The 26,770-nt window shown below is 41.2% G+C and overlaps 1 protein-coding gene across 11 annotated transcripts in view; it reads right to left on the reverse strand.

Annotated features, from left to right (window-relative positions):
• cadpsa (Ca2+-dependent activator protein for secretion a) overlaps positions 1 to 16,736 on the reverse strand; it is a 236,100-nt gene extending 219,364 nt beyond the window's left edge. For all 11 annotated transcript variants that reach the window (XM_078247561.1, XM_078247563.1, XM_078247562.1 and 8 more), the window contains exon 1: positions 16,352 to 16,736. In XM_078247561.1, the coding sequence (XP_078103687.1) occupies positions 16,352 to 16,696 (345 nt within the window). In that variant the 5' untranslated portion in view covers positions 16,697 to 16,736. The remainder of the gene's footprint in view (positions 1 to 16,351) is intronic.
• Between the last annotated feature and the right edge of the window lie 10,034 nt (positions 16,737 to 26,770).

Here is a 26,770-nt window from a genome sequence, read left to right on the forward strand (position 1 = left end):
AGTCTTGATTTGGGACTTGAAACGGGAATTGCCTGTCTTGACTTGGGACTTGACTTGAGACTTGCAAAACAGTGACTTGGTCCAACCTCTGGTATGTAAACATGTGAGAAATAGACTGTAAGTACACAGAGTCTTGGTGGTGGGTAAGTTTAAATGAGAAAACAGTTGATGAATGTTGATAGATGTGGTCATTGAATGCATCGTGTCAAAGCAATGCCTTCAGGAAAAGTTTTAAAACCTAAAAATTCCAATTTGCTACACATAGACAGACAGTGTGTTAGCAGAGTCTCTGGTGTGAGTGGAGGGCCGTCAGCAAGTCACTACAATTGCCATCTGGGAGCTAAAAAACGGATACATCACTACTGTGTGTGTGTATGTGTATGTGTGTGTGTGTGTGTGTGTGTGTGTGTGAGAGAGAGAGAAATTGAAAAAGAACCTTCTGTTCTGAGTAACAGGCTTTATTACTTACATTTTTAACTAAATCAATGATCATTAAAAAGCAGCTCAAGACCCAAAAAACAAAGCTTCTTCAGCAGAAACGGTTAAAAAAAAAGGGACTTTGGAATGGCAAGTTCAGTTTCAAAGCTCTTTCAGATGGTTCTCTCCACAAGACTAAAGTTTTGCAATCACATGGGGGACCTCGTTGAATTTCTCTGCTTCTAAACAAAATAAGTAAGTCTCTGCACTGTATTGATCTGGAGATATTAAATATGATATAATTAGTGAGGTAGCTGGCGACTTTTATGAGACATTGACCTACGCATTAAGGCGGTCGCGGGTTCAAGTCCCTGAACAGTTTAAAGGAGAATTCCGGCCAATTTTTACGTTAATCTTGATCGCTATAAAACGGCAGTTGTCAGGGCAAGTTTTAGAGTGCCTTTGTGCCTCTTAACAGACACAAAATGCAAGTAATATGTCTGTGCCACATGAACAGGGCCCTTACGTGTCAACAAGATGCATTTTCAACTCAGACAGTGTTTAAATTCACCTACCCTGGTCCCTGTCTCGATCCTGCCGGTAGCTAGCTTGCCCTGCTAGCTGATAGCCGTTAGCCGTTAGCTGCTAGCTGCCGTCCGGTGAGTGTATTCAGACAGGCTTCTGTGATAATCATCCCAATAACAATCCACCGAGCGGCGGTGGTGTGGCTATGTCCTCCAGAGGACAGGTCATGTCACATCTTGAAGTGTATTTCCCCCCCTAAAAAAAACAATAGTGCGGTAGTAGCTGTTAGCTGCTAGCTGCCCTCCGGTGAGTGTGTACAGCCTCTCCTGGCCACTGCCGAGGGGCCCTTGAGCTCAGGGGCGCCATGCTGTACTGCAGCCCCCTTGCTCTGACATCTCTCCATACACAATGCATGTCCTGTTTGGACATACTCCAGTGGTAACTCAGTTCACATCGACAGTACAGTCTTGTGGAGAGAACCATCTGGAAGGGCTTTGGAACTCAACTTGCCATTCAAAAGATCCTTTTCTTTATCCGTTTCTGCTCAAGGAGCTTTGTTTCTGGTAGCCATCCTCAACTTTACTGCTGCATCGCTTCCTGATTTCCCAAAGTTGTTATTATTATTATTATTATTATTATTATTATTATTATTATTATTATTATTATTATTAATCCAATGAAGCATGAGCGCACACACACATTGTGCTCTTACAGACATCATTATTGACATTAACCCTTTCTTCCTCTTGCACAGCAGGGAACATGCTGGAGCTCCCTGGTGATGGTGACGTAACATACAGACCCTACACAGGACTGAGAGAGATATTCACACACTCACACACAAGGCTTTAACATGAGTGCAGGGCAGTAGCAAATGCTTACAGCACACACCCACTGTAGCCCCTTTCACACAGAGTTTCTGCAATAGCACCGCAATGAGGCTCTGCCCTTATGCCGTCTTTGTTTATTCACACAGAAGCAAGCAAAGGCGGCGTAATGCCGCTCCACTGTGTGATTTCACTTAGCATGTTGGCATTCTGGGAGAGAAAGAGGCGTGATGTGGTGTTACACATCACGGCTAGTGTGTGAGCCGATCTGCACCGTTAATCAACCCCAAACTTTATGCATCATAGAAGCACAACTGCCAGCAGAGAGAATGACAGACGGCCGCAACAGTCCTGTCTTGAACAGGCTATGTGAAAGGAGTTTCTCCTCCCCCCATGCTGTGCCCTGAACACTCCTTAACCAAAACTAAAATAAAAAAAAACTGAGTACTATGAGTATGCTTTAAAATTGTACATGTTAAACTACATATCCACAGTTGTCTAAAACATCTTCTCAGAGCAATGACATTGTGATTGAGAGTGTATGACGACAGCTTGTAAACACACCTCAGGATCAGCTGCTGGGAAGTCATTCTCTCAAAAGTTAAACTGCGACTCAACAGGCCGCCCAACAGGCCGCCCAAGAGGCCGCGTAACAGGCCGCCCAACAGACCGCCCAACAGGCCGCCCAACAGGCTGCCCAACAGGTGTTTAAGGACAAAAGATACTGTTCTTTTCCCATTCGGTGGAATTAAATGAACCTTCTGTGGTAAGTTTCTTGAGCTGCTAGTATCACACTGTAGACAAAGTGTAGAGCTTTCAATTTAGATAGATTTCACTAATCTAGCATTGACAGATCAAGGATTAGTCCACAGAGTCATCAGTGAATTGAGGCACAGACAGCTGGAAATCCAGAGTTTCATGAGCCCGGTGCATTGTGATGGACTGTCAGTCACCGTTTCAAACGCGCCCCATATGAGATAAACGCTTGTGATTGCTCAACCCAGGGCCAGGTCGGCTGGGAATCTGTCTGAACGGGAGGGGTGCAAGGCGCGTCAGATGAAAGCCACTCAAAAAAAACTTGTTACACATGTTGAAGTCACTTTACCAGTCACAGGGAGTACACACAGTTGTGTAATGTCTTCTGTGGATCTGATGAAACTTTGTCAAATCGAAAAAAAAAAAAAAATGTCAACAGAAAGCCTCTATCATAAACTGGGGGCATGGAGCTTGAAAGACATAGGGCGCTTACCAGGTAACAAAAGATGCTGTACTATACTATTGCAATAAGGGAAATGCAGGAATAAAAATAAGACCATTACGCAAACAACCAAGTCTCTTTGTTCGGTCGTCACCCACAGAAGTTCCCAAATCCAGTCGTCTCTCAGACATTTTATCAGAATACAGCATACTTCCGGGGGCCGGTGCCACCCCGTGGCCCCCTTCTAGCCCCACCACTGGGGAGGATTACCAGATCATCATCAGATTATCATATTTGTCCCCTCCCCCCAAAAAAAATGTTGAAACGAAACCTGCGCCCTCGGACGTCACTGGTGATGTAAAGCTTGCGGAGAATGTTCTGGTTGGCTGTCTAAAAGGCCATGAAGCCGTCATGCTAATTGCCCTGCAGCCCTGCAGACGGTGAGGATGAGTATCATATTAGAGTCTCAATGGATTAGATTGGTACGATGATTCACCCCCAGCCTAATTACACAGCACTCATTGCTTTCTAAAAGTGGATGTGTCAAAGGACCACCGTACACTGAAGCATGTGGTGTATTTTAATGTATGTGCCGTGTGTGTGTGTGTGTGTGTGTGTGTGTGTGTGTTTAGCTGTGTTTAGCTGTGTTTAGCTGTGTGGGTGTGTGTTTGTACATGAACACAACAGGCCAACTGACAAGGCTTTTATCATCATTAGCAGCCTACATGCTGTCCTCTTGAATTATGCAGACATTATTGATCCTTTTCTACATACACAACACACACACACACACACACACACACACACACACACACACACACACACACACACATGCAAAATGCTGGAAACCTTTGATGGCATTATTCAAAAAGGTTTTCATTTCTTTAACGTCCTGGTTTTGTGTTGCCACGCACACTATACTAAAAGCAGTGAAAACTAGTTAGTGTGGGGAAAAGTCTATTCACAGCTTGAGGACACCAGTTATCTTTATTGTTTAAAGTGCATTTTAATGGCCTGCTGCTTGTTTGTGTCCTTTCCTGCATGACTGGACAGTAGTGAGAGCCAAGTTCTCCAATGATAATGTGGAAATATTTTTGTCTGGAAACCTCTGTTTCTATCAAAAATAAATTGTGCAGGCCACTGAAATGTTCCAATAATAATAACATAAGTCATCTTGTTTTTCATTTCATACATCATCTACTGGTAGACCTACAAATCAAAGCTGCAGCCCAAACAGGACAATCACATTTGGTTTTATAAATATCACTCAACAAAAGCAGAATGAGAGGCGAAGGAAGAGGAAGTGTCGAGCAGCAGAACAGGAGAGGAAAGAGGAGTGGATTCATCAGAATCTCAATTGTGGAGCAGAAAACAGGCAGACAGATGGCCTGATTGTGTTAAGGCATTGAGTGTCTCACCTGGGTATACTAATCCCCCCTGGCCTGATTAGGAGAGAAAAGCCACACAATTTATGATGTTTACTTGTCCAATTAAGAACTAGTATTACTCCTCTGACTACTGAGAAAGAAATACATACTACGCTGACAAAACCATGAACTGTAGAAATGGTCTATAGACACAAACATATCTTTAAAATCTAAATGTAGGTTTGGTTTATATATGTGTATGCATGACACATTACTATAAGGTGTATCTTCAGCATCATCATCATGTTCCCAGGTCTTACATAATTGGTATGGTAAATACAATCAGCCGTGCTGGAGGTACGTTTTTTTACCTAAGTGAACCAGAGGCGTCATTGGGGCCATGTTTGATTTAAAGAGATGTTTTCATCAAACAGAATGTCAAGTGGGAGTCTCAATACAGCTTCTCAAAACGGAACTCCTCAAAGACCACTATCATTGTTTTTTGATGCTACACTTGAAAACCTTTGAGCCTTTATCTGAGTATGTAACAGCCCATAGAGACAGAGCGCATTTAAGTCCCACCCCCAACAGAGGGGAAAAGAACTCTCTGCTCTCCATTGACTTTGTATCAGAATCAGAATCAAAATCAGAATCAGAAAGGGCTTCATTGCCAAGTATGTTTTTTACACATACAAGGAATTTGTCTTGATGTTGTTGGTGCATGTCACATTCTCTGGATGTAAGAAAGCTAAGAATATACACAATATAACTACACATATATACACACAGTATATATTAATAAAGAAAGAAAATAAAATGTAAAATACAATAAGTAAAAAGGAACAGTACAGCAGAGTAGGTACAGTGGCATGAAGAGCCAGAGGTGGAGTGTGGAGAGAGTCAGGGTGGTTTCCGGGCCTTGTTGATAAGGCTAGTGGCGGATTGGAAAAAACTGTTCTTGTGGCGTGAGGTTTTGGTCCTGATGGATCTCAGCCTCCTGCCAGAGGGGAGTGACTCAAAGAGTTTGTGTCCGGGGTGGGAGGGGTCAGCCACAATTCAAGGTCCTGGTGGCGTATAGGTCCTAGAGCGGCGGCAGATTGCAGCCAATTGCCTTCTCTGCAGACCGAATGACATGCTGCCATCTGCCCTTGTCCTTGGCAGTGGCAGCAGCGTACCAGATGATGATGGAGGATGTGACGATGGACTCAATGATGGCTGTGTAGAAGTCATCATTGTCTTTGGCAGGTTGAATTTCTTCAGCTGCCGCAGGAAGTACATCCTCTGTTGTGCTTTCTTGATGAGGGAGCTGATGTTCAGCTCCCACTTGAGATCTTGGGAGATGGTAGTTCCCAGGAAGCGGAAAGACTGCACAGTGTCAATTGTGGGGTCACAGAGGGTGATGGGGGCAGGTGAGGTTGAGTTCTTCATGAAGTCCACAACCATCTCCACTGTCTCTAGTTTGTTATGATCGCACCAAGTCACCAGGTGGTCAGCCTCCCACCTGTAGGCAGACTTGTCACCATCGAAGATGAGTCCGATGAGGGTGGTGTCGTCCGCGAACTTCAGAAGCTTGACAGACAGGTGACTGGAGGTGCAGCTGTTGGTGTACAGGGAGAAGAGCAGAGGGGAAAGAACACAGCCCTGGGGGGATCCTGTACTGATGGTCTGTGAGTCGGAGACGTGTTCCCCCAGCTTCACATGCTGCTTCCTGTCAGACAGGAAGTCAGTGATCCACCTGCAGGTGGAGTCAGGCACACCAGGCTGGGAGAGCTTCTCCTGAAGCAGAGCCGGGATGATGGTATTGAAGGCAGAGCTGAAGTCCACAAAGGATCCTGGCGTAGGTTCCTGCGGAGTCCAGGTGCCGGAGGATGTAGTGGAGGGCCAGGTTGAGTGCATCGTCTACAGACCTATTGGCTCTGCAGGCAAACTGCAGGGGGTCCAGGAGGGGTTCAGTGATGTATTTGAGGTGTGAAAGCACAAGGCGCTCAAAGGACTTCATAGCCACAGAGGTCAGGGCGACGGGTCTGAAGTCGTTAAGTCCTGTGGTCCTTGGCTTCTTGGGAACAGGGATGATAGTAGCGGACTTGAAGTAGGCTGGCACGTGACATGTCTTTAGTGAGGTGTTGAAAATGTCTGTGAACACTGGAGACAGCTGACAGCGCAGTGCTTCAAGCTGGATGGGGAGACAGCATCCTGAAGGGGGGAACCTTTAAGGTGGGCATTGGTGGGGGGGCCCAGGCCCCTGCTGAGGTGGGGCTTTTATGATGACAAAAGTGTGTACAGACGTAAAGAATCAACAGGGAGAATAGGAAGACTGAGGGATCCTGACAGTAACCTAATGATATGCCCCAATGATGTGTACGCCGCAGCTAAACACCTCTTGTATTGCGGTGTGCTTTGCGATCTGCGATGCGGCAGACTGTAGCAGCTTGCAGTGTTTCTCTCACAGAAACAGACTGCAGTTAAGCTCGCCGTCACTCGCATCTCCGTGGTCGAACCAGCCAGCGCTAAAGTTGAACACAGACACCAGCAGAGCAAAATGAATTCTTGATGAGCAGAGCAGACGTAGTAACGTCGCTCGCGAAACAATGTCTGATCGTTTAAATGAAATGAGCTGATTAGACCATGGAGATGCAAGAAATATGCACTAGTCCAGAAAACAGGACCTTCTTCCTGTATTCACGTTCTTGCTACCGCCCCAGACACATCGGACCAATAAGCGGGATGAACGTTCTTGCGTAGTTTGTAATGACGCATTTTGGTCCGCTTGGATTTTTCCAGGTGGTAAACGAAACCGAACCAAGGGGAAACAAACTCATGAACTGATTACGACCAAAGCAAACAAACTACAGGGGTGAAAACACCCTTTGTCAAGGTTTAGTTTTTCCTCTGGACTAATGCGGGATGGAAAGCAATGAATTGACATTGACTATTGATTAAATATTGGATTGAAAATGTTGATTAGCTGGGCATACTGGGCATAATATAGATGCACATCTTTCAGTAAATCATAACCATATTCAGCCAAGCCATAGTATAAATAATTATTTATGTGTATGTGTAATATGTGTCATAATCCTTTTCACATTCAGACATCTTACACATGAAGACAGGGGAGATTCAGCCCTTTCCAATGAGAACTTAACAGTAAAATATGTATCAAACTTGATCAGGTAATAGGCCTCACTTTAAACCAAATCCTGTTTAGTGGCCCCAAAAGTCTAGCGCGAGCCCTGGTCGATGGTGCATCCTATATGTTTTCTTGAATCAACTGTGTTAACTGTTAGCAACCAAGAGTGCAAGTAGTCACTATGTCATCAAGTTTCTGGCACCGCCTATTTCATTTGATTTCATTGAGGACGCACAAAAGAATGTCGCTGTGTCTCTTTTTGGTTTGACTGGGCACAACCTGATCTGGACCATGTTAGCAACCCTATGATGGTGAGCTGTGGCAGGTGAGTCGCTTTTGTCAGACTGAAAAGCCTGGGTTGAACTCAAACGTGTGTCCTAATTGCAGTGAACTACAATTAGCTGGAGGACATTATCATATGATTTACCCACATCTGTGTTTCACACAGCAGGAAAAACAAAGTCTGGGTTTCACTCAAATTCTTACTAAATCCAAAGGATTATTTCTGGGTATGATTGAAACATTACATAACCTAAGCTAGTAGCAACAGAACCGTATTGAACGTACCGTCTCTATTTCCATTTTAAGTGTGAATTTCGTAAAAACAAGTTGAATTCAGCTTTAATCTATAATCATTGATGTTAGAATACAGCAGGTATACAACGAATGAAAGATGTTTAATGTTTTAAAAAGAGGAACCTATTAACTATAAATATGTGCTGTAGATATAAATCACAGCTCAAATAAGATGAGGGAGGCCGACCTGGCTCCTGGTGTATCGGTTCCCATCAGATCAAAGAAGAGAAGAATGAATGCTGAATATCAGCATTGACCGCTTCATGGAATGTGTCATATTTCAGCAGGAGTATCCATCCTCAAGACAGCAGTTCAAAGTGGTTCTCTTAGTAGCTCTTGGCACATACAGATATAGATGCAAAGATTTGGTGCAAAACTCTTACATTGCTTGAAAATAGATCTTGATAACCAGGGTAACACTTTACTTGACGGTATCTACATAAGAGTGACATGACACTGTCATGAACACATGACAGTGTCATGACATAGTCATGACACATGAACCCTAACCCTAACTCTAACCCTAACCATAACCATAACTTGTCATGACAAAAACCGAATGACACTTACTGAAAGAAGCGTTATGTCATAAACGTTCATGACTTGTTTATAATGTTTATGACACATTCATGACAGTGTCATGTCACTCTTATGTAGATACCTTCATGTAAAGTGTAACCAAAACCAGATTAGAAATGATTGGTTGGTATCTAGGACAGATAGCCGACATGATTTAAAGAGACAATATGTCTCTATAGTGTGAGTCAATGTAAATTCATCAATGAGATTAAATAAACATATGTTATACATTCAACAATCCTCATAGTAATCATTTCTGAGTTCAAATCATACCTGAACATTTGTAAACATTTACATGTGGGCTTTTTTTTAAGTAACTGAAGTCAATATTTGTAAAAAGTCTCATATTCAGAATTTGGTGAATGGCTGTCCATAGAGACATGGAACCAAGTTTGACATCTTTTCTCTCAGTAAATAATACATTCTACTCAGCAAAATAATTTCTGAGATTTGGTAATACGACAACGTAGCACCAACAATAAAAATGGGGGAAAGATGGGCGCTTACAACGAACACTTTGGATGATAATTTTACCGTTCACTTTCATTTTCTTTACCAGATAAGTTTGGCTAACCTGGGGGTACAAAATATACTTCCATATACTTTAACTTTACTACCTTTCAGAGGCAAATATTGTACTTTACTTCACTGCATGTATTCTGATCATTAATACAAAATATAATATAACAATTAAATTACGATGCATCATAACAGATTGAGCAGTATATAATGTAGATAAATCAATGAGTAATTTTACTCTTGGTATTTCAAGCATATTTTGATGCTTATACTTTTGCATTTTACATCAGTGAAAGTTTCACTGCAAGACTTGTACTTACAACTTTTACTTATAACAGAGTATTTCTACACTGTGAAATTGCTACTTTTAACAATGGCAAACACGCTAAGCAATGTACTGCTGTGAAAGGGGGCAGCAGCTAAACACACTTTAGCCACCTAAAGAAACAATTGCGCTTCTGCATAAGACTACAGAAGTTCTACAGTTGAGAAAATGTAGTGCCAAAGGAAAGGGCTGGCTGACAGCAAGGTAAAGCGGTGAAAATATTCTACAATATGCGTACAATTAAACTAATACTGATTTTTTTTTTTAGGTGGCCAAAATATGTTTAGCTGATGCCCCCGTCCACAGCAGTGCATTACTTAGCTTCTGTGTCGGGACTCTACTTCAAAATATTCAAATGATCCCCTAAATTGGACACTGACATTTCTGCCTTCAAGGCAGCTCTACCTGCAACACATGTTTGAAGCCCTAAAACTTCACAAGACTTCATAAGACAGGTTTTTAACATTAAAGAAACCTTTCAAACAAGGAACAGCCATGGCTTTATCTCTTTTCAGCCCACAGCATTTCAAGCCCGGTGCAGTACCACCCACTTCCCAGCTGACTGGCAAATGTGTTTGAGAAGGCGTATAAGCTCCAAAGTATGATCTAAAGACAGAATGTCAAATTAGACTTTCATTCTCTGTCTAGCTCTACATATCCTCTCGTAACACAGACTGATTCTGACATTGTGTCTGAACCGTGATGCTGACGTGTTTTGCAATGGCTGGCATTCCAGAGCCTTTTAAGTGTCCTCTGCACTCAGAGCAGCTGTATGACCTGATGACAAAAAATGTTTTTGCCTGTCCATCCTGTCCTCCCTTCTGAAATCCTGATCCATCAGTTTCCTCTTTTGTTAGTGATGAATGAACTAAAGATGAATGAAATGTTTGTACCATCATTTCTACTTCAACTACTAAGAGTATTTGCACAAGCATGAGTCAGCTTTTCTAACGTTCCTCAGCAGAGCGAGTTATGTGTGGGAGCAAAATTATTAATTATGAAGAAAACAAATCATAGTGGAATGGGATGTGTTTAGATCACAATAATAGGGAGTGGGGGGCTTTTATGATTGGGGAAAAAAATATTACAGAAATTGAAATAGTAATTTGTGGAGGCTACAGCTTTGAATGCCTTTCATCTACTAATATGTGTGTAGTCCATACAGCATCCACCACTGCACTTGATGTCGAAATTTGTTATGTTATGTTATGTCTGAATACCATTTTAGTCACCGATGTATTACATAGCCTATTGCTTTTCTTAAGAGACTAGATTGCAAGTGGGTGTAGTCAACAAATATTCTAGTATTAATATTCTTGTAATGCTGCGGTGCCTTAGAATATTTGTTAAATACATGAAGATAAGTGATGTGAAAGCCTCTCACTGTATATAAAACCAAAGTGTCATTCATCATGCACTCCCCAGAGTGGAGGGGTATCTCATGGGGACAATGAAGTAGATACAGGGTAACATGGTGAGACCAAAATAACCTGTTGACACGGACAGAAAATAGCAAGAACCGTAGTGAGCACTGTGGGGGTGATCTCCTCTCACCAGGGCCCTTTTGTGTGAAATATGAAGTAAACATGAGGTTGTCTCGCATTGCCTGACCTATCTCCGCAGCGCTGTGGAGTAAGGTTTTGGCTACACCACAGATGCATTCTAGGATAGGAGGGATAAAAAAAACGCTCTGGGTTGTTCGTATTTTGTAAAAAAGGCCATAGTAACACTTGCTCTCTCTCCTGAGATGTTCAACCAGTCAGTGACGAGAGTCATCGCTTTGATCTCCTGCCAATCACTCGCGCTGAGCTGATAGATGTGCAGATTGTTTAATATTATTTGTGCAGCCACGTGTTCAGGTTCAGGTAAGTAAGTAAGTAAGTAAGTACATTTTATTTATACAGCGCTTTTCACAGACAAGGTCACAAAGTGCTTTACAATGTGCATAGACAATAAAAACTAAAATAATCAATAGAATAAAATACAAATACAACAGAAACAATTATCAAATAAATAAAAGACATAAGCTACCCAAAAGCTAGCCTGAACAAGTGAGTCTTCACTTGTCCCTTAAAACAGTCCACATTCTCAGCAAACCTAATGCTGGTTGGTAGTGCATTCCAGAGTCTGGGTGCCATGGCCTCAAAGGCTCTATCCCCACATGTCTTCAGACGAGTGTGTGGCGTGGATAGCAGATTTTGATTGACAGACCTGAGAGACCGGGAGGGGGTGTGTAAGTGAATTATGTTGGCAAGATAATCAGGGGCCTGACCATGTAGAGCCCTATAGGTTATGGTGAGAATTTTGAATTGGATCCTGTAGGTTACAGGAAGCCAGTGAAGGGAGTAGAGTAAAGGGGTGGTATGGGTGCACCTGTTTGATCTAGTAAGAAGCCTAGCAGCAGTGTTTTGAATGGATTGCAGGCGGTGAAGGACAGATTTATTGAGTGAGGAGAAAAGGGAATTGCAATAGTCAATACGGGGGGAAATGAAGGCATGGAAGTGAAGGCGTAAGTGAAAAAAACAGGATTTGGTCAATGATTTGATGTGAGTTTCAAAAGATAGGGATTTGTCAAATGTCACCCCAAGGTTCCTTAGACTGGGCCAGACCGCAGATGACAAAGGCCCAATGTTCTGCTTGATCAGAGGAATAGCACTGTCTGGCGCCATGATTAAAACCTCAGTCTTATCTGGGTTCAGCTGCAAAAAGCTTTCAGCCATCCAGTTATTTATGGCGTCTATGCAATCTAGGACCCTAGTAAGTTTGGATGTCTCATGTCATCTGCATAAAAATGATAAGAAATGTTAAAATTGCGAATAATCTGACCTAGAGGCAACATATATAAAATTAATAATATTGGGCCCAACACTGAACCCTGTGGAACACCACAAGACAGGGGCGGTGATGCAGAATGGCAATCCCCAATAGAGACATCAAAAGTTCTATCTGAGAGATAGGATGCAAACCAGTCCAAGGCCACACCTGATATGCCCACCCATTCATGTAATCTCTTAATCATGATATGGTGATATGTTATATCGGTTATGTTAGGGCAATTTGCTAGTAACGTGCAATCACCAGTAAACAGATAGCGCTGTGGAGCCACGTACTTAGCTATTAAAGTTTGCTCCATCATGAATGTGTGCTGTAATGTATGTGGCTTATTCCTAGTTTGTGTTACTGAGCAATATGTAACATTTATGTTAATTATTACTGAGAAATTAATGTAATTCTTAGTATTGTTTCTTGTTATATGCTGGTGGCTATAACATTTAGTTTGGTAAATAATGTTCATAGGTCAGATGCTTATTAAAGTGCATTATTATTTTGCTTATATTTCAGAACCACATCCAACTTCACATGTAACGCTATAGTTAACTTCATGTTCAAGTCATAAATAAATCTCCCTGGATCTCAAAGTCAGACATCTCTGGTTCAAGTTCTTACCGGACACCCTACAGCGGGCCAGTATTTCAGTAGCCAGTTTTTCAGTAGTTTTTACACATTTCTTTAAATCAATCACAATCGTCTTCGGCAGCGCTAAGCTCCGGACGCAGCGACGGTGGCTCTGCAAAATAGTCTCAGGAAGGAACTTGTTTTGGTGGAACATTTGCACCCCCGCAAAAGAAAACGCCAAATACAATATTAAATGAAGTTAACTGTTCACACAATACAGTAACGTGAGCTATTTAAATTAGCTTGATACATGGTTAAAACTCATTAGCTCTTACAAGTGTATCGCCGTGTGTACTTGGTCTACAGCAATCCCACCAATCGGACCCAAAACTTCCCAGTTAGAGAGGAAATGCCATAAACATATTCTGTGTAAATCTTTACAATCATTCTCCGAAAGAACCAAGCAGGCCTGCCTTGTTGCACCATCCAAATTTTCTTCAAAACTTCATATTTTCAGCGTGTAGCTTGCTAGCTCGAAGTTTGTTGTTGTTTCTCGTGGAAGGGATTTTGAGAATGGCAACACACAGAGAGCGGATACCGGAGGGACATAGCACCGGCTGTCAGGCAATTATCCTGGAAACGTACTTCCATTGATCCAGACTAAGGCAGATCTATGTCCACATTTTGTGTATGCGCTGTGTCGGCGCTGGTGTAAAGTCTGGCTAAACCTATCCGGCGATATCAACATGCAATTCCATTAAAGAAAACACAAGACTAAAATGTAGTTAAAGTTCCACTTAAAAAAATAGAAACTCTTTATTTTCGTTGCCTTCCACCTATTCTTCTCCTCTCCGTCTCTTGCTCTCAAACAAAGACAAACTCAAGATGGCTCGCCAGATGGGTGCGACTGAACCGTGCATTACTGAGATGACTCAGAGTAACTGCAAAGGGGTTAAAGTTGCCCAGAATGATCTGGAACTGCACTACGGCACCTTCGATAAATAAGTAAACAAATCTAATTAGCCGTTTCATCCATCCATGTTTCATTCTGAAGTGGCATGAATGAGGTAAAAGTCTGTGATGACTTCACATGTCTGTAATAACATCAGAACAGTTAAGTGTCTGTTAAGCCCCTGACACACCAACCAGACGGCCGACCCTCGGCAGAAAAGGCAGTTGGACTGATCAGTCTCCCCGAGTTGGTCAAAGAAGTGCCTCGGAACACACCAAAGCGACAAGACGTAATACGTCTCCATAACAGCAGGCAACCCTAATCTGTATGGTTGCCCAAAAATGAAAACCGGCAGCTGATTGGACGTGAGTCATCACGTGGGTCTGGTTTCTCCGGAAATTCAAAGCCAGACATGTCATGGCGGCTTGTTCAGAATACGATCTCATATTTTACTAAAATAGTTCACCGAAACGTGTTTCTGAAAACATTTTAAGCAAAAAATAGGCCATGCAGTTGCTGAATCTGTCTTCATTTCAGATCGACAAAGGTCAGTTTAAAAGATTTTCGTCAGATTTTGAGAGACTCTAGTCACGCTTATCCCGCTCCTTGTTTCCGGGTTAACACTCTACCAATCAGATTGGTCATTTGAGTCCGACTGCCGGCAGTGCCCGCCTTCCGATTCAACATGTAAAATCGGCCAAAATGAAGGCCGACGCCCCCTCGGACAGACAAAGGTACAGAACACACCAAACAAACTCGAGTCACTGACCTCGCCAGACTGTCCGACGGCTAATTATCTGGTTAGTGTGTCACGACCTTTATCTAAACTGCTAAAGTCAGTTGTGAAGTGAGGATAACGTTGTCGGTAAGCACCTGTGTTTTTCATCAGATCATGAAAATCTTACTTGAAGTCAGTTTGACTAAAATTACAAAATGATTTGTTTTGGCAAAACTACATTAACTGAAATGTTCAATATAATAATATAATGAATAGGCGGGGCTCAAGCAAACAGCATCTTGCTTTACTTTTCATCCTTTCTCCAGCTGGCATGTTGGTATTGGCAGTGGTAGAAGAAGTACTCAGAACATCCAACCGGAAAATGCATGACCTGTATCAAATTCGGAATATTGTCACATTCAGAATAATAGTGGAATATTGGTGTGCGTGTAAACGTAGTCAATGTCACAGGGTGTATCTTTAAAAAAAGAGTTCTTTATGGTATTTCCCGAACCAATGCATTGTTCTTAAATACCTCAGGTTGTGTTAGGTATAGTGATATTCCTGAAGGACCACATCAAAGCTGATCTGACATTCCTCCCATATAGAGGAAGGCACTGGTCAGCGGTAGATATGTATGTAGATAACCGTATGGGAATAGCCTCCGATGGCTAAACTGCTGGTATCGGTTTTGGAAAGTACTAGAGCTTATTGATCCCATAACACCGAATTTAGCCTCGAATAAAATCTGCTTTAAAGTAGTTTATGTTCTTTTCCGTTATGACTCACTGTCAAACTGGATAATAAAAGAAAGTTCTATGGCATTCATTGTTTGTGTTTGATCATGTTTCACAAAGAGTTTAACCTTAGCCAGACCGTACCAGGGATAGTAGTATACAGTTTTTAAAACATAATAAAATATATGATATATATGGTATCAGATCGGTACTCGATATCGGCCGAACTTGAAGGCAAGTTCAGCGGAATCGGTGTCAGGGAGCAAATAAATGGTATTGGACCATCTCTAGGCAGTGGTGTAGAGGAGCAATGTCTCCTGTGCAACAGAGTGTTCTAATAGATGCTTGAGACTAGCAGGAGGAGGGGACAGCCCTGATGCAATTCACACACATGCAAGAGCTACTACAATGGGTGGGAACAACATGAATACAAATGCGCTCTCTCGCTCTCTCTCTCTCTCTCTCTCTCTCTCTCTCTCTCTCTCTCTCTCTCTCTCTCTCTCTCATGCTATCCTTCAGCCTCTCCTTTTTGTCCAACCCTGTCTGTCTTTAGTTTGGATTAACTCATTTCCTTGTTTCTCAAACCTTTTTAAGTCTTTCTGGTACAGTTTAGCTCTGTCATCATCGTCATGCCAGGATGTTGGGTGGAGGCAAAGGAAATATTTGCAATCAAAAGAGACGCCAAGTCGAAATGTGTTCTTGCTGCTGATGCTTTGTGTGCAGTGAGGTATGGTTTATCATCTCAGACTGCACTTTAATCCATCAAAGTCGACTACCTTCCCTAATGAAAGTATTAAGGTTTGGATCCTCGTGCAGTGTGCATTAGACTACATCCAATATGTTAAAGATTATCTCAGACTATAGCCTACATGGTTGAGTAAACTGAAATATATGTTTGCATTCTTGAATATTCGACCGAAAGGCATCCAGCGATGGTGCGACTGTGGAAGCAACAGTTGGTGTCATGTATCTTAGCGATGCCTTCTAAAAATGAAAGATGTATTTAACATTTAATATTTAACATAAGATGTATTAAAACAGTTTTAAAGTTAGCTCTGGTTTTTCGTTTTTCACACTGATCTTACCTTCTGCTGCCTCCTGGCCATGTCAGTAGGTTGCTTCGCGTTGAATGGATAAGCAATGCAGCGCATCACAAATACATACAGCTGGAGTCTCTTTTTCCTCTCCTCCTCGTCTCTCTGCATCTTCTCCAGGTCCTCTTTCTCCTTGTCGTTGCCCACCGACGGGCTGGGGCTGGAGGGTCGGCCCCCGCCGCTCCCTCGGCCCCGTGGCTGGAGCCCTGCGTCGCCTTCGGAGGCTCGGCCCGGTGACAGCCGTGCTCCTCCGAGGCTCTTCGGGGCCGCCACCTCTTTGCGCTCCACCTCCACTATCTCATCCCCTTCCTCTTCGCTGGAAGACGGATCCAACATGCTGCCGAGGCTCGGTTGGAGAATTAAGACTAGGCTACCTGCTGCAAAAGGTAAAACTGCAAAAGTAGAAGAAAAAAAAAAAAAGATGCCGATCAGCTTCAGCGTCAGCCACAGAGGGAGAGAGCCAGGAGAAGCCGCTGTGGAGACGCAAAACCCCTGACTGATGAGCGGTTCTGACTGTTGCTTTTCAAGAATAAAAACAGCTGCCGTCAGACGAGTCAATCTCGGCAAGAAACATGAAAGTGTCTAGTTCTTGTTGGTCTAGTTGGTTGCGTGGTTTCCCAGCCTTTCAAGTCTACCAGACAGTGGCACATAGGAGGGATTTATCATGAGAGCAGATATAAAGGGGGAGGGGTCGCAGGGAGGGAGAACAGGAGGAAGCGTTGATGTGTAGGTGCTGTGCTGCCTGCCGGGGGAGGGGAGCGGAGGGGGGGGGGAGCTGACCGCGGTGCTGGAACCCGACCCCCGGCTGCTCTGGGATCTGTTTGATCAGGCTGGGAGCACATTAGAGCAACAGCCACCTGATGATCCATCTGAGTCAAAAGACGGCAGGTTACAGCACCAGCTTCACCACGAAATTCAAAAACATAAATGATCAAATGAATGATGACTAAATTACGAATGATATATATATATACACCTATCTATCTATCTATCTATCTATCTATCTATCTATCTATCTATCTATCTATCTGTCTGTCTGCTTACCTAATATTGCAAAAAATAAGACACACAAAAATATGTATTGAGCACACAGCTATGCTGTTTGGGTAAGAGTCCCAAATCAAGCCGTGCTTATGTAAATACTATGCTATATAATGTAGATATAGTGAGTTAGTTAGTTAGTTAGTTAGTTAGTTAGTTAGTTAGTTAGGGAGGAGGCTGGCCTCTGAGCTGAGGCGGTGCTGAAACCCGACCCCCGGCTGCTCTGGGATCAGTTTGATCAGGCTGGGAGCACATTAGAGCAACAGCCACCTGATGATCCATCTGAGTCAAAAGACGGCAGGTTACAGCACCAGACCAGAATGAAAGTGGTTTGGCTTTCACAATAAAAGCTTCGGTAACACTTTATAATAACCATCATTAATAGATGATAAATTGATAGTTAATTAATCTTTAGTTAATTGTTATTTAACTGTTAGCAAACAGTAATTTTACTGTTAACAAACAATTCAATTATAATTAATAATGTTTACTAATTATTAGAGATGTTCCGATACCGACACCAGTATCAGTATCGGCTCCGATACCGCCTAAAACGCTGGTATCGGTATCGGGAAGTACTGGAGTTTATGCACCAATCTGATACCACGTAATAATGTCCTAAAGAAACTCTACGTTAAAGTAGTTTATTTATGTTCTTTTTCCGTTATAAGTGACTGTCAAACTGCATAATAAAAGAACATTCTGTGGCGTTCATGTTTCACAAAGAGTTTAACCTGAGCCAGACTGACAACAAAGATAAATATCACATCCATACAGGGATAGTAGTATACAGTTGTTAAAACATAATAAAATATATGACACACTGGTATCGGATCAGTACTCGGTATCGGCCGATACTCAAGTTCAGGTATCGGACCATCTCTACTAATTATTAGTAGTGCTGTAAATTAACAGTTTATTGTAACACACATTATATCCCTCATTTACTATATTAGGTATCGGTCAATGATTAAAAAATGTTTGTAAACCTTTAAGAAACCATTTTTAAATCATCTATAAACATTACATCGATAGATGGACCAGATATTCCTAACACTTTGTTGAGGGTTACTAGTTGTTTTGTAAACCGTCTATAAACAGTGTCTGGATGGTTATTATAAAGTTGCAACAGATGACTATAATACCTTGTTGAATAGTTAATAAATACTTTGTAAACCATCTATAAACATTATTTAGATAGATAGTTAATACTTTGTCAGTGGTTACTAGTTGGTTTGTAAACTGTCTGTAAACAGTGGCTGGATGGTTATTATAAAGTTGCAACATATAAAATAATTATATAGTAATTATAACCAAGCTGATCCCACAAGTGTTGAATGGGGTTGAGGTCAGGACTGCTGGCAGGCCATTCCATCCTCTCCACTCCCACATTCTGGAGGTAGTCTCTGATGAACCCCGCCCCGTGGGGGCGAGCGTTGTCATCTTGGAGGATAGAGTTTGGTCCCAGACTGTGGAGATATGGGATTGCCACTGGTTGCAGAATCAGGCACCTGATTGTCAGCACCTGGGGGTACCAGAAGCTCAAAACAAGAGTCAATAGCAACAGTAAAGAAAAGCTGTTTGGCATTGACGGAGACGATTTGGCAAATTTTTCATGGGCGCAACCCACATACTCAGCTCTGCTGCTAATCCCACAAATGAATGTTCCTTACAAATGGGGCACCATTTGTAAGGAACTAAACAGGCTTTCCAACGGTATAAGATTTATTGCCAAAAAGCATTGTTTAAATAATCTACCAAACACAAATTTCCTTACTTTTGTGCTAAGTTTATATATATAATTATGTTATATGTTGCAACTTTATAATAACCATCCAGACACTGTTTATAGACGGTTTACAAAACAACTAGTAACCCTCAACAAAGTGTTAGGAATATCTGGTCCATCTATCGATGTAATGTTTATAGATGTTTTAAAAATGGTTTCTTAAAGGTTTACAAACATTTTTTAATCATTACCCGATACCTAATATAGTAAATGAGGGATATAATGTGTGTAACAATAAACAGCACTACTAATAATTAGTAAACATTATTAATTATAATTTAATTGTTTGTTAACAGTAAAATGACAATTAACTAAAGATTAATTAACTGTCAATTTACCATCTATTAATGATGGTTATTATAAAGTGTTACCAACGCTTCACCACTGTGTGCTTGGCATACAGCCCAGGTCTTATGGACTGAGAGCTCAACGCTCTGCCAATTAAGGAAATATCTTCAGCAATTTGACAACACACAGGCCTAGCCGATCTGCAAATGGAGAAAACACAACCAAATACAGAAATGTACTGTTGTACTGTTGTTGCTATGGTGATTTGTGCAGAGAGGGAGTAGAGGAAGGAGGGGTAGACAGTATCTTAGAGAGGTCAAACATGTTTATTTAGTGATTATTAGAATTCTTAAGTTCCGTAAGTCCAAAAGTCTGTGGTGTCAAATGCGACACACAGCAGGTTCCAAAAAGGGAACTGTCTGCCTGCTCCCAGAAATGTCTTGTCCTAGTTTCTATAGGGGCTATACTCGGTATACCCTGCGACCGGCAGACATGCAACTATGGAAAATGTACACTCTCACATACTATACCGAAACCTCACACACACACAACTGAAACACTCATAAACACGACTGAAATGCTCTCACACGCAATACTGAAAAACTCATATACACAACTGAAACGGGATTTCACTTTCAATAGTGTATATAAGAACGTTTCAGTATTTTGTGTGAGAGCGTTTCAGTAGTGTTTATGAGAGCATTTCAGCTGTGTTCATGAGTGTGTTTCAGTTGTGTTTATCAGCTCGTTTCAGTAGCATTAATGTGAGCGTTTTCAGTATTGTGTGTGAGAGGATTTCAGTGGAACAGGAGGGTGACTCAGTGTAACAGGAAGGTGGCTGGGAAAAGTGAATCTGAGTCTCCCACATTAAAGTCAATGATATTAACTATTGTTTTTCTGAATTAATGAGAATATATATATATATATATTTATTAGGGCTGTCAAAATAACGCGTTAATTTCGATTAATTAATCTGAGAAAAAATAACGCGTTAAAAAAAAAATAAGGCAGATTAATCCATTCCATATTGACGTTTGCATACAGACGAAAATCTGGTTCCACTGATATGTCTGCGCTTCTCTCTGCTGCTCTGAAACAGACGTTACAGGAAACACAAACCCCGCTGCATGTGACGCTAGTTAACACAATACTCAACAGCAGCTAACGTTAGCCTACCGCTAGCTAGTAGCTGGATTAAACACTGTTAAAATGCTGACAGCTAACGCTAAACGGTGTAAAGTTTGACTGTGTTTTACTGTAGAGGATTCAACACTGGTATGTAACAATCTGCAGCTGCCATCGGAGAAACAACACAGACGGTGCCGGTGCGTTCAATGAAACTGGTAAACTACACTTCGTGGTGCATTTGAAGTTATTGTAAATGTCCTTTTCCTATCTGGTTGTTGTTTTTGTCGTTCAACAGCAATTTACTAGTGAAATAAGTTATTGTTATACATTATTATTAAATCATTTAATTTTGACCATATGGCCTTAGCAATAAACAAGCCGTTCTTTAATGTCACCAACTGTTGTTTAGTACCCTTTTTTTTTTCTTTTCTTTTTTTACTTTCTTAAAAAGTATCGGTTCAGGCACCGTTAATTATGTATGCGATTAATTTCAATTAATTAATCACAGAGTATGTAATTAATTAGATTACATTTTTTAATCGATTGACAGCCCTAATATATATATATATATATATATATATATATATATATATATATATATATATATATATATATATATATAGAGAGAGAGAGAGAGAGAGAGAGAGAGAGAGAGAGAGAGAGAAGCGCTTACTTCATACAGACATGTCTTCTCAACAGCCTGCAGAAGGCTTTACAGAAGCAGCTGCTTTGCTTAAACATAATATTGGCATCAGCGGAGACACTCAGAACACTGTCAGTTGGCATCCCATATGTTGCATTACTGCCTCCTACTGGAATTAACCAGTCAGCTATTATTCTATCCTATTACAATCATTTAATTAGACCGGTGTTTTTCAAAAAATGTAATACATATTTTCCTCCCTTCCATGGTGACCCCACCATCAAGAACATCTTTGACCCTGACTTCTACTCGTCCTAACTTCTGTAACCCTGCAAACATGACCCTTCTTTCTTGTATATACTTCCTGCATGAAATCAGGACACGCTCCACTGTCTCCTCTTCACACTGACTGCAGTCCCCAGTATTATAAAAAGTGAACTGTTCAATTTGCTGTGACCAATTCTTAATTTACTGGTGTTTCACGAATGACTGCAAAAGTACAACCAATGCAGTATTCCACAATGTTTTGAGGTAATACATCCACATTTGCAGTTGTGCTCCCAGCTTTCTCATTTGCGCTTCCACGCTCTTTGTTTGGCACAAACCTCTCGCATTATTTTTGTGCACAAAAATAATTCCATACCCAGTTCCCGCTCAGCCCATGGACTTTACGTTGTGGTGACGTCAGAAGTTTATAAATCGCATCTCAGCTTGAGGAAGGTTTTTCAAGTATAAACTCCATGGATTACAAATTCAGAAAAGAAAGAGTCATAAGAGAAAAAGATAAGAAGGTAAAGTGAAATATTAACATCTTTCATTTTGTTATAAAAGTCTGCAGCCACCTTAATGTAACGACTCCATTCATTACTTCAGAGTCAATTACATTAATATCTTATTTTGTTATTTAATCTTAATTTAAGTTATTTTGTTCTTTTGTTCATTTGTTTTCGTATATGTTGGCACTGGGACAGGAGTTGCTTTTAATCTCATTGTACATGTGTATAGTGACAATAAAAGGCATTCTATTCTATTCTATTATTACTGAATGAACTTTTATAGGAGCACAATAGAGTCCATCCTGACATAATACACTTACAGTTTTTCTCCATTGGTTTGGCTCATTTCTTGAAACAGAAATGACATTCTCAAAACAACATGGACAAACCTCCAAACCACTTGGCAATTGTTCCCAACAGAATTGAATTTCTCATTCATTTCATCAAATTGCAAATGTCTTAGTACATGTCTCAATGTCTCAGTACATCTTTGCAAATGATTAAGTACAGGTAGCCTACATTTAACACAATTTCCAAGTGAATAGATCTTGTTGATCTATACTGATTGTTGATTCTCAGTCTAATGGTTGTTCTCTCCAAAACGTGTCAGCGTCATTTCATTGTATGAGTCATCACATGCACAATAGTCTGCTCAGTTGTCAAAATTAGTCAAGAACATAATACCATGAATACCACATATGAATCTCTTGGAACATTTGATAAATTGATTACAGCAATTGACAGTCAGCTGAAACTAGAACTTGACTAACGAAGGAGGAGTTTCACACATCTCAGATGACCTATCAAACAGTATGTTTAGTTACCTGACAGGTGCTGTCCATGATTGTGAATGCTGCCAAACATGTATATATAGAGCTTGACCATGCATGACCAGTACAATTTCTGAACATGGAGGCACCTGGCCAAGTAAATGAACAAGGACAACTGACTGCTCGAGGAAGAGGAAGAGGAAGAAGAAGAGGAGGAGGAGTAAGGGTGCGTGGTGGTGGAATAGGGGGACGAGGCCGAGGAGCACCACCATGCTGTCCCGGATGAAATTCGGGCCACAATTATAGACCATGTCATCAACCATGGCCTCACAATGGCGGAGGCAGGTCGCCGAGTGCAGCCTAATGTGCCTCGCTCTACAGTCTCCTCCATCATCCAAAACGTTCGCAGGGAAAACAGGTATGTAGTCAATGTCAATGATGGAATTATATGTTGTATAGGACAGGACACATATTTATATTTATTTACTCATTTACCTATTCATTTAGTGTGTGTGTGTGTGTGTGTGTGTGTGTGTGTGTGTGTGTGTGTGTGTGTGTGTGTGTGATAGGCCTACAGTAATATCTTACCTCAATGGGATGTTATGATACTAAAAATGACAAGAAAAACATTGGAGAAAATAAACTATGGAATATAAACTATGGAAAATAAACTATGGAATAGTTTATTTTCTACAGTATTGATGATACAGTTTACAGTAGTATTCCAGTCGCTGTGCAGTGATGCATTAGAATTGTGGTAAAGTTACTGTAAGTAAAACAACAATACAATTACATTGGTAACTCATTCTGTAAGGAATACATAAGGTATACATTACGAATGGAGTGTTGTCCTTTGAATTCTATGTCTAGGATTGGACGACAACCTTGCACGGGTGGCAAAGGAAAACTTCTCAATGAACAACAAGAACAAGAGATCTGTAACATGGTGATTGCAAATAATGCCATCACATTGAGACAGATCCGCGCTGCAATCCTACAAGACAATGCCATATTCCAAAATGTCAACTCTATAAGCATCTCCACAATAGACAATAGACAATATTGAAGAAGCATCAGATGACAATGAAGCAAATGTACAGGGTACCATTTAAGAGGAACTCTGATTGAGAGTGAGTGAAAGAGCTGCGGTACCAGTATGTACATGTAAGTCAGTTACTGGCTGTCCATCATTATAACCTTTTTACAATTAAGCAGTGGTTCCCAAACTTGTTTGGCTTCAGTACCCACTTTACCTGATTTCTGAATCCAGGTAATCCCGGTATGAAAGTATCTGATTTATCTGACTTCAACATTTTGCCTAAAAACTGCAGCTTACTGTATGATGTAATTATCATTATAATCTTTATTTTGAAGAATATAACATACAATAAGAAAAAGGGTCAAAGAGCTGCAATTAGTGCCTCCCATGTAAATCTATCTAATACTGTGGGTTTTACTGTAACATTTCAGTAAGTCTAGTCATTGATGATTTTCCCCCTCCCCTTTCTGTCAAATACCCCCTGTAGTACCTCTGCATAGGGGTACATGTACCCCAGGTTTGGAGCCACTGGAGTAGTGGCCAGTAGTATATTGAACTTTTGGAGAACATAGAACATTCCTATGGAATTTTCTGTAACTGTAGTGTATGACTCTTCTGTATGACTGATTTGATGTTTTATTTTTTTACTCTATTGTAGAGAATAATGGCATTGGAAGGAAACGAGACCCCTCACATCCTCGTGTTTGTGGATGAAGCTGGCTTCAACCTGGCCAAGGGCCGAAGACATGGCCGTAATATTATTGGCCACAGGGCCACGGTGGATGTCCAAGGCCAGCGAGGGGGCAATATAACTATGTGTGCTGCCATTTCTGAGAATGGTGTGGCCACTCACATCCCCAGTCTTGGCCCATACAATACACAGAAGCTCCTCATCTTCTTGGACCGCCTTCATTTTGATTTGATCCTTGAAAATGAGAGAGGTCTCATAGGGCCTCACCTACCACAATATGTCATTGTATGGGCCAATGGGAATTTCCACCGTGGCCCGCTCATCAGGGCCTGGTTCAGTACTCATCCAAGGATGGTCATGGTGTTCCTACCACCTTACTCTCCTTTCCTCAATCCTATTGAGGAGTATTTCTCCGCTTTGAGGTGGAGAGTGTATGAGCATCGGGCTCAAGATCAGAGGTCCCTGCTCCATGCAATGGACGCTGCGTGTGAGGATATTACAGGAGATCAGTGTAGGGGATGGTTGCGACATGCACGCCGTTTCTTCCCTCGTTGCATCGCAAGGGAGAATATACACTGTTATGTGGACGAGAATCTGTGGCCAGACAGACAGCAGCGTGTGGATGGCCAGGAGGGTGAGGACGGTGGCCAGGAGAGGGAGGGTGAGGACAGCGACCAGTGAAGAACTGTTAGTTGTGAAACTCCAGCTTTATTTACAGCACTGTAGGCTACATATAATTTTCCTTGTTTTTTGTTTGTGTGTTTATATTACAGTATATTATGCTGTATACATTTTCTTTTTACTCTGATGTATGGAAGTTACTTTATGTGCGTGAATAAAAATGGTTACAATTTCCTTGGCAGTATGAGTGCAATGTGTGACGTCAAACCTTGGAGGCTACTCTTACCCTAAAATCCTATTCTTTTTTTTTCAGTTTTATACACAATTGTATTCTGTTAGCTAGACAAAAAACAGTACAGTAACCATTGTCAATGAAGGACTGGGCTAAGACTGAAAGGTGGACATGAGGGATATTTCAATGGTCCTCTGCCATAGTGACAAAACATCTAAACATTTTGACTTGCAGTGCTTACACAATGCCAAAGGGACGAAGCATTTTGGGGGCACTGACTATTTAAACGAGAAAGAAATTTAGTTTTGACACATGAGTGAACTGTTTTGGGAGAGATATGAGCTTTTGCAGGTGAACCATGTTGTTGTGCTGAACCATCCAGGTTATTTTGGCAAAAGCACCAAGAGTGTTGAGAACGTCCAGTCTGTTTCAAGAAATGAGCCAAAGCAATTGAGAAGGATCTTTGCCATTTTCGTGGCACTGACTCTTTATATGGGAAAGGAATTTAGTTTTGAAGCATGAGTGAACAGTTTTGGGAGAGATATGAGCTTTTGCAAGTGAGCTATAGTGTTGTGCTGAACTGTAAGACTGTTTTGCCAAATGATCTTATATACTCATATACTATCTGTTTCAAGAAATGAGCCAAACCAATGGAGAAAAACTGTAATACAAGAAAGCAACCAGCATTCACCTTGGCCATTCCCTGTATGAACCACTGTCCTCTGGCAGAAGGTTTAGGATCACCAAAACTACAACTAGTAGACTGACCACAGTTTTTATCCCAGAGCTGTGGCCTCTATCACTCAATCAACTCCCCAGTTCTGTGAAATTGTCAAATAGTATTAATATGCACTGTACGCGCTTTAAATGTTACTGCCACGTTTTTCTGATGCTGCTGTTCTTGTCCTGTCTTTTATCATCACAGATTTTTTTTTAAATGTTTTGACATATATATTATGTACAGTATTTGTTTTTGTTTTTTAGTTCCCCTCCAAGAAGAAAGCCAGACAAAGTTTCATTATGCACTTGTGTAATGACAATAAATCTAACTATCTATCTCATAATAACAACATATATATTTTATTTTTGACTGGAATATTATGAATTCAAGTTTGTGGATTATCGTGGATGGCCAAAATGTCACATCTATTAATATTTAAATACAATCCTGAAGCATTTGAAAATATTGATACTCTCTCTCTCTCCCCCCAACTGGTCGAGGTAGATGGCTGCCCACCTAGCGCCAGGGTCTGTCCGAAGGTTTCTGCCTGTTTCAAGGAAGTTTTTTTCTCATCGCTGTTGCACCGAATGCTTGCTCTTGTGGGAATTGTTGGATCTCTGTAAATGATATAGTGTGGTCTAGATACTGTATCTGTAAAGTTTCCTGAGAGG

The sequence above is a fragment of the Sander vitreus genome, chromosome 4, assembly GCF_031162955.1.
Source record: "Sander vitreus isolate 19-12246 chromosome 4, sanVit1, whole genome shotgun sequence".
In the NCBI taxonomy this organism is placed as follows: Eukaryota; Metazoa; Chordata; class Actinopteri; order Perciformes; family Percidae; genus Sander; species Sander vitreus.